Source organism: Cucurbita maxima, unplaced genomic scaffold, assembly GCF_002738345.1.
Source record: "Cucurbita maxima cultivar Rimu unplaced genomic scaffold, Cmax_1.0 Cma_Scf00015, whole genome shotgun sequence".
NCBI lineage: Eukaryota > Viridiplantae > Streptophyta > Magnoliopsida > Cucurbitales > Cucurbitaceae > Cucurbita > Cucurbita maxima.
In genome coordinates this window covers 4,085,735-4,097,341 of record NW_019272031.1, presented here as the reverse complement: position 1 = coordinate 4,097,341, position 11,607 = coordinate 4,085,735, and the positions used below count along the sequence as shown (strand labels likewise).

The 11,607-nt window shown below is 40.5% G+C and overlaps 3 protein-coding genes and 1 long non-coding RNA gene across 10 annotated transcripts in view; 1 reads left to right on the top strand and 3 right to left on the bottom strand.

The window, feature by feature from the left end:
• Window positions 1-11,607, bottom strand: part of LOC111490333 — a 28,184-nt gene that overhangs the window by 5,212 nt on the left and 11,365 nt on the right. The window lies entirely within an intron of this gene.
• On the bottom strand, window positions 268-972 carry LOC111490319 (60S ribosomal protein L27a-3-like). The gene has a single exon (XM_023138909.1). The coding sequence runs from the start codon at window positions 900-902 to the stop codon at window positions 462-464; it is 441 nt and encodes a 146-aa protein (XP_022994677.1). The 5' UTR covers window positions 903-972; the 3' UTR covers window positions 268-461.
• LOC111490324 lies at window positions 1,691-4,027 on the bottom strand. The gene is made up of 2 exons (XM_023138914.1): window positions 3,776-4,027; window positions 1,691-2,063 (listed from the first exon to the last, which is right to left on the bottom strand). Exons 1-2 carry the CDS (start codon window positions 3,917-3,919, stop codon window positions 1,914-1,916), a joined length of 294 nt encoding a protein of 97 aa, XP_022994682.1. The 5' UTR covers window positions 3,920-4,027; the 3' UTR covers window positions 1,691-1,913.
• On the top strand, window positions 4,692-11,208 carry LOC111490252 (C2 and GRAM domain-containing protein At5g50170-like). 7 transcript variants are annotated; one of them, XR_002719519.1, is made up of 10 exons: window positions 4,692-5,380; window positions 6,582-7,763; window positions 7,878-8,060; window positions 9,158-9,441; window positions 9,650-9,766; window positions 9,880-10,142; window positions 10,237-10,323; window positions 10,474-10,628; window positions 10,667-10,845; window positions 10,995-11,208. XR_002719519.1 is itself a non-coding variant. In XM_023138805.1 (8 exons), exons 1-7 carry the CDS (start codon window positions 5,032-5,034, stop codon window positions 10,313-10,315), a joined length of 2,457 nt encoding a protein of 818 aa, XP_022994573.1. In that variant the 5' UTR covers window positions 4,692-5,031; the 3' UTR covers window positions 10,316-10,323; window positions 10,400-10,450. The 7 variants fall into 7 exon arrangements, 1 of the variants encoding a protein (XP_022994573.1); XR_002719518.1 differs by adding an exon at window positions 10,881-10,956 and having other exon boundaries at window positions 10,474-10,822; XR_002719522.1 differs by having other exon boundaries at window positions 10,474-10,792; window positions 11,053-11,208.

The following is an 11,607-nucleotide window of genomic DNA, read 5'->3' as shown; positions in this document are numbered from 1 at the left end:
CTCCATCAATATATCAAGATATTGAACACTGAACTCATACCAACGTGAACTCACTCCATTGATCCCAGTCTAATTGTGTAAATAACACCGACAAAAGAAACATTCCAGCTGATGCTAAAAAGATGAACTACTATCAACAGCAGATCTATTTGGAGGAAAAATTGCACTGCTTCAATGGAGACAACCTATTTCTTTGCTAGTAAGTCGGATAAGATCTACCTAGAACACAAGGGCATCTTCAATAATGATAGCAAAATCCCAAAAAGCTACCGAAATTAACAATGTATAAGATTTCAAGTAACATGACAATTCAAGAAACATATTCAAAATTGACTGAGTTCACAGTAAAGAAAGGAAACTGAAACACGAAGTTTGATAACATTAATCCTATGTCGAATACGCCACAAGAAATATCAAACTAATTTTGAAACATAATCATAACTAACAATTACCCAATAAACCTAAGCCGTAAGGACAACCGCACCACCATTCTCTTTGATCTTCTTCTCGGCAATTTTGGAGATGAGCTTGGCTTTCACAACGACGGGCTGATTCTCAGGCAAACCGCCTTTGCCCAAAACTTTGAAATACCCAAACTGAGTAACATCAATCAAAGGGACGTTATCCTTAGAAGCCTTGTCCTTGACTTCTTGAGGTACGAGGGACCAGAGCTTGTCGACGTTTACAATGGGGCAATAGAATTTGTTTCGGAGCTTGTGGAAGTACCTCATTCCAACTTTGCCGAAATAACCAGGATGGTATTTGTCGAAGAGGATTCTGTGGTGGTGCATACCTCCGGCGTTACCACGACCGCCAGGATGCTTACGGTGCTTGCCGATACGACCATGACCGGCACTCACGTGACCGCGCTTCTTCCTGTTCTTCTTGAAGCGGGTCGTCATTTCGTCTGCGACGGTGGAGAATTAGGTTTACGAAGTTGCTGGCAGCTGCGAGCGCGAGGACATGAGAATTAGGGTTTTGATGAAGTTTATAGGACTATGAACGGAGACTGAACCCTCTGAGGTTTTGGGCCTTTTCGTTTGTCTTCACTGAAGCCCATTAGGTTAAGACAACTCGGCCCAAGCCCATATGTTCGATTAAGTCTTTTTTTTTCTTTCTTTCTCTCATTCCATTTCTATTACTAATACTATTATTCATATTATCTAATATTTGTATTCTACAAAAAAAATCATAATAAAAATAAAAATTGTACTATCATCAATATTTTATTTTGAGTTGACCTTAACAATTTGAGCATAACGGTTGACAGTTAACGGTTGACTTTGAGCACAACACAAAATAATAATAATAATAACATTTTACGGGAAGTAGCTAAGTTGAACATAATTCGGTCAATAAAGGCATTAGTAAGAAGATTCAAATTTCAATATAATGTGTACTCAACAGCAAATGGATAAGTTTTATTCACCGGAAGCTCGATGCACTTGAACCCTGAACCATCTTGACTCTTTGGATTAAAAAAATGGCCTTTGAGACCCGCTCTACAGGCCAACAATCCAACCAGCTAAGAGCAACACAACTCCAGAACGAAGACTCAGATTATATAGCTCAATTGAGCCGAAGTGAACTACAAGAGTGTAAAAAACCAGTGTTCTAAACCAAAAGATCAGATATTCGTATCTTCTCCCACCTCACTTATGGTTGAACTCAAAAACAAAAACAGAAGAGAAATAAAAAGAAAAGGTTATATTCATTCATCAAAGTATCATCAGCTCAAGAGGCACATAAATTTGAAGCTATAATGAATGTATGTTTAACGATCATAGAGGCTCTGGCTTTCCTAAGTGACAGATTCACAATGAACAAAAAGAAAAATTGGTTCAGTAATACACAAGCAAATTGAGGATTCCAAGGACAAGAAAGGACACAAATATGCAGAGTAGTTGTAAGTTTTAACCAGTTTCCTGCTCAAATTCTTCAGCCTCAGATTCCTCAGCATTGTCGGCATCGTCATCTTCTGCCTCTATGTCTTCCTTATCGTTATCAGCAGTCATTTTGCCAATCACCACCAGGTTGCTGTTTGTCTTCCTGATTTCATTGCACTGCCATGATAGTAATATACAAAAGTGAGATCTGAACCTTACAACATTGCAACAGGACACAAGGAGAATTTCATGGTTTGTTAGTTCCTCCCAACTCGAAGTTGGAATCCAATTGAATTCATGAAAGAGTAGGAATCAAAGTCTAACGTCGATCTAGACACATCTAAATTCAACTGGTTAAGGCATATGTACGACCAATGGGACAAAAATTTGAATCTTGGGTTGAACTAAAAGAAATGGAAGTCTCTTCTCTTCTCTTCTTCGTTCGAGACTTTTGGTGGGTAGTTGAATGAAAGAAGAATCATCACGAACTTCAAGTTGGAATCCAAATGAATTCATGACAGAGTGAGAATCGAATCTCTTGTCGATCTAGGCATAACTAAATTCAACTAGTTAAGGCACATGTCATTAATCAATAGGACAAAGATTCGAATCCCAGGTTGAACTAAAAGAAATGGAAGCCTCTTCTCTTCTTTGTTCGAGACCTTTGGAGGAGGGTAGCTGAACGAAAGAAGAATCACCACAAACTCGAAGTTGGAATCCAATTGAATTCATGAAAGAGTGAGAATTGAAGCCTCTTGTCAATCTATGTACAACTAAACTCAACTAGTTAAGACACATATCATCGACCCATAAGATAGAGATTTGAATCCAGAGTTCCATAGAGAAAGGAAGAGAGAAAGTAGTTACAAAAATACAGAATAACGCACAAGAAATCACAACCGCCACAAGAACAAGTAGAGCTAAGACTTTGTGGCTCGAAGTTTTTATAAACTTGGATTTTATGAAGTTTGGAGTCAGGCAAGTGAATTTGTGAAGTATGTTGAATTGAATAAAGGAATGGATAATAGAAACTCAAGTTTTTCAACTGTGTTTGGTAAATGGATTTGTAATCTAGATATAATATAAGAAGTAGCCCTTGCTGACAAAGCCATGGCCCCAGGACAAAAAACCACTTTGTAACCTTAGGTTCACAAGCATCACCCATGGAAAATACTGACACATTGGAGTCACAGGGCTAAGGATAAATATCACATTCAAGCTAATTCTAGGCGGTAACAGGTCGTGCTCTGAAACAAACGCTTCAAGTAGGGTATCAACAAGTTTTCTCTAGGGTTCCTGTCACAAATGAACTTAGTGCTGACGAAGGACTTCAAAGAAAGCAAGCATTCAAGGTAAAGGACCAAGAGAAAACTGTTTCAGATGCAATTGGGAAAGGTGAAAACCTTACAGCTACACAGATCTAATTCAACAACAGTCTCTTCCCACTGGTTATTAAAAAGATAATACGATGTCCCATGATGATCAAATTTTATCGTGATTTTTGATGTATTGATTTCAATTCGTTTGAGCAAGTACAGATTTCAATCAATTACACTACCTAGAACTTGAAATTCCATGATATATGATCTTTGCACGTGTATCCAGTAGTTTAATTCTAGGAATGAAGCAAAAATTAATTCGTGAAAACAAAAGATGAGGATTCCATTTAGGCAGAAGAAAACAAAGAACAAATCAGAAATACTCGGAACATTTTCCAAAACAATCACAACCAAGAGCGGGCACGCATCGAAGAATTCATAATATGCCGTAATTAAACTAAAATCAACATTCCGATGATTTCAATCAAGTCCAAGCAGGAGGTTATGCAAATAAAATATCGGAGAGAAGAAAAGAGTATTAGGGTTTTTTCAAAAGAAAATGGCAAAAACCTTCTCTTCAAAATCAGACTCTTCCATGGCGAGCAGCAGCTCTTCGTTTTGGGGTTGGGGCCACTGAGACGGCAGTAAAAACGACGTCGGAATAGTCCTCGTGGACCAAGGATACTGGGTCATGAACGCCGGAAACTGCAGCATTTTTTTCTCGCCGGAGCTCGAAACTTGAGGGAGAGGAATGAGCTCAGTTGCGTAATACGAAGATCTTCCGCGCCGTGTTTATGCTAAATATTTATTTGAAGATAATTTTTAACATTTATTATAAAATACATGCCGTGCAATGCTTATTCACGTCTCAAGAGTATGATGTCTAAAGTTGGAATAGACATGTCGTGGGAGAAATACAAGAAACACCCACAAAGTCTAATTTCTTCCTTGGATGTCCGGTCCGTTTGAAAGTCAGTCCCCGCAAGAGCATAAAACAACATGAACAGGGTCAATAGTAGATCCAAGATCAATACCCTTCATAAACGTTGAAGTTATCTTTCTCTAACTTATTTCATAGGGTTACGAGAAGAGGGAGTAAGTAGCTCGATAAGTTGATGCAACAAAGATTTCATCAAGGTGAGCATAAGGAAGTGAACTCCCTATCGCTCGAAAGTGATCAACATCATACACACTGTAATATACATGCAATCGACCCATCTCTAGAAATTTGCAATATGAGGTCGCTTTGGACCGAACCGTACACGATGCCCAAATTGTAAAATTGTAATGAAATAATATCTATTATTCTAACAGCTTACCATCCCATTTGAAAAGGATATCAATTTAAAATCTTTATTATCGGTCCTAAACTACCCAAGAAATTCTTTAATCTTTATCATAATTCTGTGTCAGACACGTGAGAGACATTCCACGTAAACTGTAGAATTGGATATCTCAAATAGGAAGAAAAAGAAAAGCAACAGCAAAAAAGAATTTGATTCCATGCGTGTTTTGCTTTGTGGAAATGCAACAAGAACCACAATCGGCGAGGCAAATTAAGAAGGTTGCACAATATCTTGCAGCCGACAACCAATCCAATCCAATCCCACCGACTAATTCCACCCTTTAAGGGTTTTCTTCTTCCTTCCTCCTCGTGTCTTCTTCCCACATATTCCACGTCTCTTCCCATGGCGGCTCTTCAATTCCCCCCTCCTTACCCACTGGGCTATCAATCCTCTGTTCATTGCCTTAAAATCCCACCTACCCATCTACCCATTTGCGCGATTTTCCAAACTTTTCCTGGAATTTGAGTGTTTAATCGAGGCATGAGGCTGTATGTGTATGTATTGGAGGCTAAGAATCTCCTTGTGAAGGACTCGTTTGTGAAGCTACGGGTTGGGAGGCGTAAGGCTAAGACGAGGATTATGAGGAACAGTTGTAATCCTGTTTGGAATGAGGAGTTCATTTTTAAGTTTCGTGATGTGGATGAGGAACTGGTTGTTTCTGTTTATGAGCACAGTGATGAGTCCAGATTCTTCCATGGTTCATCGGGGTTGATTGGTCGGGTTCGGATTCCGATATGGATGGTTGCTGATGAGGATTCACAGACCCTGCCGCCCACTTGGTTTGATGTGCGAAGGTCTGGAACTGAGAAGTTCATCAATGAAGTTGCTGGTGGGGGTTTCTGTTTCTCTTATCTGTTTGTTTGATGCTGTAGTTTCTTAGTTTGAATCACTTGGAAGTAAAATAGTACTTAATTGCTATGCCTATTAGTTTATCGTATATGTGAATGTACTATAGTGCTGTTTTATATTACAACAATGAAGGTGCATGCCCTTGTAAGTAATGATTCGTTCTACTCCATTAAACTGACATGGGATCTCCCAATGCATCTTTGGGCTCAGCGTCCTGCACTCGTTTCCTTCTCTAATCGACGTGGGACCCTCCAATCCACCTCTCGGGACCCAGCATCCATGGTGGCACACCGCTTTGTGTCCACTCCTTCGGGGCTCAGGCTCCTCGTTGACACATTGTCCGGTGTCTGGCTCTGATACCATTTGTAATGGCTCAAGCCCACCGCTAGCAGATATTGTCCACTTTGAGCTTTTTCCTTCCAACTTACTCACAAGGTTTTTAAAATGCCTCTACTGGGAGAGATTTTCGAACCCTTATGAAGAATGCTTTATTCTCCTCCCCAACTGATGTGGGATCTCCCAATCCACCTCGGGCCTCCCCAACTGATGTGGGATCTCTCAATCCACCTCGGGACCCAGCGTCTTCATTTACACTCATTCCCTTCTCCAATCGATGTAGGACCCCCCAATCCACCCCGTCGGAGCTTAGCATCCTTGCTAGCACACCACCTCGTGTCCACCTACTTTGTGGCTCAGCCTCCTCGCTAACACATCGCCCGGTGTCTAACTCTAATAACATTTGTAACGGCCCAACCCCACCGTTAGCAAATATTGTCCTCTTTGAGCTTTTCCTTTCAGGCTTCCCCTCAAGGTTTTTAAGACGTGTCTGTTAGGGAGAGGTTTTCACACCCTTATAAATAAAGAACGTTTCATTCTCCTCTCCAACCGATGTGGGATTTTACAGAAAGTGCGAGAATTTGAACTTCGCAAGGGAAGGAATTGATGCTTATTATAACCATTGATTTATGCTGATTTATGCTGAGGTTGACACATAAATGCATGATAGTTGATCGTATGGAACTTGTGGCTATGTCTGTATTGTTGAGAAATAGTGACTTCTGTTAACTATCTGCAAATGAAGGTTTCAAGACATTAATACCAAGTTTTAGTAAGATTATCACGTTTGAGTTTGATCTTTCTGCAATTGCTACTGAGCTCTTTGACTATTGTAATTTATGCAGGGAAAGTGCTTCTTATTGTCTCATTACATGGGAAAGTCAATGTACTTAATCAATCAAGTGTTACTAATGCTAAACAATTGGAAGACTCGTCTACCATTTCACAGGATTTGGTCGGCTCGAAATCTTCGTCCAGCAAGTCTATCAAAGGGAAGTTTAACAAGAAGAGCATTGTGACTCGATTGGAGAGACTGTTCCATAAGAGCGATGAGGATACAAGAACAGATAATTCTTCGGAGTTATCAAGTGCCATGTCTGATAACGAAGAGCGCATAAACGAGCATCCCTCAGAATGTAGCTTCGATGAAGCCATCGAGACGCTGCAGTCGAGGAGAAGTGAACAGGAAATGCCAGAGAATCTACCGGGCGGCGTTCTTGTCGATCAAATATATGTAGTTTCACCTGATGATTTGAACAAACTTCTGTTTGCTCCAGATTCCAAGTTCAGGAGAGAACTAGCAGAACTTCAGGGAACAACAAATTTAGAAGAAGGAAACTGGTCTTGGAAGCAAGGGGACGTACCGTGTCTATCACGGATCGTTTCTTACCGAAAAGCTGCAACGAAGGTCATTGGAGCTATTAATGCTACCGAGGAGCAAACCTACATCAAAGGGGACGGATGGGAATTCGCTGTCTTCGTAAACGTAAGTACACCTGAAGTTCCATTTGGTAATGCCTTCAATGTTGAGTTACTTTACAAGATAATGCCTGGTCCTGAGCTAACCTCTGGAGAAGAGACGTCCCATTTGGTAGTCTCTTGGGGCATAAACTTCCTCCATAGTACAATGATGAAAGGGATGATTGAAAAAGGCGTTCGACAGGGTATGGAGGAAAGTTTTGTTCAATTTACGAACGTGCTGGCACAGCATTTAAAAGTACCGAATTCAACCGAGTTACCGAACAAGGATCTTGTGTTGTCGAGTTCTGAAAGTGACCGCCAATCGGATTTCGAATTGGCCCGAAAATACTTCTGGAACTTCACTATAGTTTCTACCATTTTCATGCTGCTGTACATACTTGCGCATATTACGCTTTGTAAGTCCAAAACAATGCAAGGCTTGGAATTCATTGGATTGGATTTGCCAGATAGTTTAGGAGAACTTGTTACTGGTGGGATTTTAGTTCTTCAATTGGAACGTGTTTATAACGTGGTCTCACATTTCATTCAAGCTAGGCTAAAAAGAGGTACAAGAAGCTAATTGTTGCTAGCTTATAGATATCTATTTAATGTTTCTGGTCTATACATTAATACCGACTTTCTCATATTGGCATCATGTCGTTTGCTTTGTATGTTTATAGAAGGTGACCATGGTGTCAAAGGCCAAGGAAATGGATGGATACTAACGGTTGCTCTTATCGAAGGGGTGAACATTTCGTCCTTGGATTCTTCGGATTCCTCGGACCCGTGTGTGGTTTTCACATGCAATGGTGAAAAAAGAACGAGCTCCGTTGAGCTTCAAACTCATGAGCCTCAATGGAATGGTAAGACATCTTTGCCTTTCCTTGTTAGAATCTCACCTTTTCGATGGGAAAGAATTTCTTGATTTAATGTTCTATTGTCAAAAATAAGCCTAAAATGGACGTGATGTTAAGGACGAGAAGTGTGAGATCCCACATCGGTTGGAGAGGGAATGAAACATTCCATATAAGAGTGTGGAAACCTTTTCCTAGTAAATGCATTTTAAAACCTTGAGCGAAAGCCCAAAAGGAAAAGTCCAGAGAGGACAATATTTGCTAGTGATGGGCTTGAGTTATTACAAATGATATTAAAGCCAGATACTACCAGGTGGTGTGCCAGCGAGGACGCTGGCACCCAAGGGGGTGGATTGTGAGATCCCACATTGGTTGGAGAGGGGAACGAAACATTCCATATAAGAGTGTGGAAACCTCTTCCTAGCAGACGTGTTTTAAAACCTTGAGGGGAAGCCCAGAAGAGAAAGGCCAGAGAGAAAAATATTTGCTAGCAGTGGACTTGGGCTGTTACAAATGATATCAGAGCCAGATACCAGGTGGTGTGCCAGCGAGGACGCTGGGCCCTCAAGGGGAGTGGATTGTGAGATCCCACATCGGTTGGAGAGGAGAACGAAGCATTCCATATAAGGGTGTGGAAACATCTTCCTAGCAGACGTGTTTTAAAACCCAGAAGGGAAAGCCCAAAGAGGACAATATTTGCTAGCGGTGGACTTGGGCTGTTACAAATGATATTAGAGTTAGATACCAGGCGGTGTGCCTATGTGCCAGCGAAGACGTTGGACTCCCAAGGGGAGTGGATTGTGAGATCCCACATCGGTTGGAGAGGGGAACGAAGCGTTCCATATAAAGGTGTGGAAACCTCTTCCTAGCAAACGCGTTTTAAAACCTTGAGGTGAAGCCCATAAGGGAAAGTCTGAAGAGGACAATATCTATTAGTGGTGGGCTTGAGCGATTACAAAAAGACTTTTGTCTTCTCAACCGGGATAGTTTTCTTGATTTAAATTACTATGATTATTATCATTCTGATTTGTTATGTAGTTCTTCTTCTCAATACGAACAATTTGCAAGCTTGTTATATCTAAACCAAATCTTAACGTAACGTGCAGAGATACTCGAGTTTGATGCTATGAAGGAACCGCCATCAGTATTATATGTGGAGGTTTTCAACTTCGATGGCCCACTCGACCAGGCTACCTCGCTCGGACACGCAGAGATCAATTTCCTAAAATATAAATCAACTGAACTTGCGGATTTATGGGTTCCTCTTGAGGGGAAGCTTGCTCAGTCTTCTCAATCAAAGCTGCATTTGAGAATCTTCTTAGATAATACCGATGGAGTCGAAACGATGAGACAGTACTTGTCTATGAAGGGAAAGGAGGTCGGGAAGAAGGTAAGCACATTTCTCAACACTTCTTTCTCTTTCCTGAGTCGATTAATTGTTGAAGGGATGCAGTCCACTTCCATTTTGCTGTTGTGAACGATCTTTCGGTTTATCGTGGCGTTTAGTAGTTTATGATTCTGATCTCGAACCTCTATGCTGGTCTAGTTGCTTCAATGATGGACTTTGGCTAACTTCTTTCTTGGGTGTGCTTTATTAGCTCCATCCGAGGTCGCCTTACAGGAATTCAACGTTTCAGAAACTTTTCGGGTTGCCAGCCGAAGAGTTTCTTGTCAGCGACTTCACTTGCTCCCTGAGAAGAAAAATGCTTCTCCAGGTACTATCACTGTTGCTATGCGAGTTTACTCATAACACGCTGACCGGAACGGAGCTTCTTACGAGTCTATTATTACGACCGAGTTGCTTAAAGCTTATGTTTCTCTGGAACAGGGAAGACTATTTCTATCTGCCAGAATCATTGGGTTTTATGCCAATTTTTTTGGACAGAAAACAAAATTTTTCTTTCTTTGGGAGGACATTGAAGATATTCGAGTACTTCACCCGTCCCTCGCCTCTTTGGGTAGCCCATCATTGGTCGTAATTCTTAAAAAAGGTCGAGGTCTCGAAGCAAGTCACGGTGCTAAGATTCAAGACGAACAAGGAAGGCTTAGATTTTACCTCCAATCATTTGTTTCATTCAATGTAGCCAGCAGGTAACTACCACGTATTTGTTGTCTGTCGTACTGTGTCGATGTTGGACGTTACTTTTTCATAGATGTTAAAGCTGCTGCAATTGTTCGTTTGCAGGACGATTATGGGGATGTGGAGAACAAGAACGTCGACCCTCAATCAGAAAGTACAAGCTGCTGGAACGCCGAATGATTAGGAAGAAAGGTCGGTTTTGATGGTGAATGTGGAATGTTTTTTTTGGATATAGAAGATGAAAAAATGTAGAAGTTTTATGATGCAGAATTTCATGTAAATGTTGCTGACTGGTTTTAAAAGTTTGAAACTAAGCAGACATTCACTTTTGTTGATGATCAGATGTCATTTGATGAAGTTTGTACAGAACAATCTGGAACGAGATAGCTCGTGGGAATTCGTGAGACCTGATATCACATTGGAAGGCACATCCATACCAATCCAACAGCATTCTGGGGATTAGGAGGAGGTTGGGTTTGATTTCGGGGCCAGGCCGGGTGGAGAAATCCAATATGAGGTTGGGTTCGATTTCTAGGCCAGGCCGAGTAGAGAAATCCAACATTGATTAGGAGGAGGTTGGGTTTGATTTCCGGGTCAGACCGGGCTGATAAATCCAACATTGATTAGGAGGAGGTTGGGTTCGATTTCTAGTCCAGGCCGGGTGGAGAAATCCAACCTTGATTAGGAGGAGGTTGGTTTCGATTTCTAGTCCAGGTGGGGTCGAGAAATCCAACCATGATTAGGAGTAGGTTGGGTTCGATTTCTAGGCCTGGCCGAGTAGAGAAATCCAACATTGATTAGGAGGAGGCTGGGTTTGATTTCTGGGTCAGACCAGCTGATAAATCCAACAGTTCGATTTCTAGTCCAGGCCGGGTGGAGAAATCCAACCTTGATTAGGAGGAGGTTGGTTTCGATTTCTAGTCCAGGCGGGGTGGAGAAATCCAACCGTGATTAGGAGGAGGTTGGGTTCGATTTCTGGGTCGGACTGGCCGTAGAAATCCAACATGACAAGGAGGAGGTTGGGTTCGATCCGGGCCAAGAGCTGGAGGTGAGGTCATAAGAAAAGATTATCATCAAGGAAAGAGAGTTTTATTCGACATAAATTCATATTATGTTTTTATTTATATTTAGACTGTAATTTTAGTTACTGTAATTTTAGTTAATTAAAATTATAAATTCTGTCCAGAAAAGATTATCATCAAGGAAAGAGAGTTTTATTCGACATAAATTAAATTCATATTTTAATGGAACATATGTTTTTATTTATATTTAGACTGTAATTTTAGTTAATTAAAATTATAAATTCTGTCATCATCTTTATTAAATAATAAATCAAAATTATAAATTCTGTATCATCTTTATTAAATAATAAATCATAAAATATTTAAGTAACATATTTGAGTTAAATTAGTTCATAATCATTTTTATTTAATAATAGACTTATTTATTTTTTAAGTTTTTTTTTTTTTTTTTTTT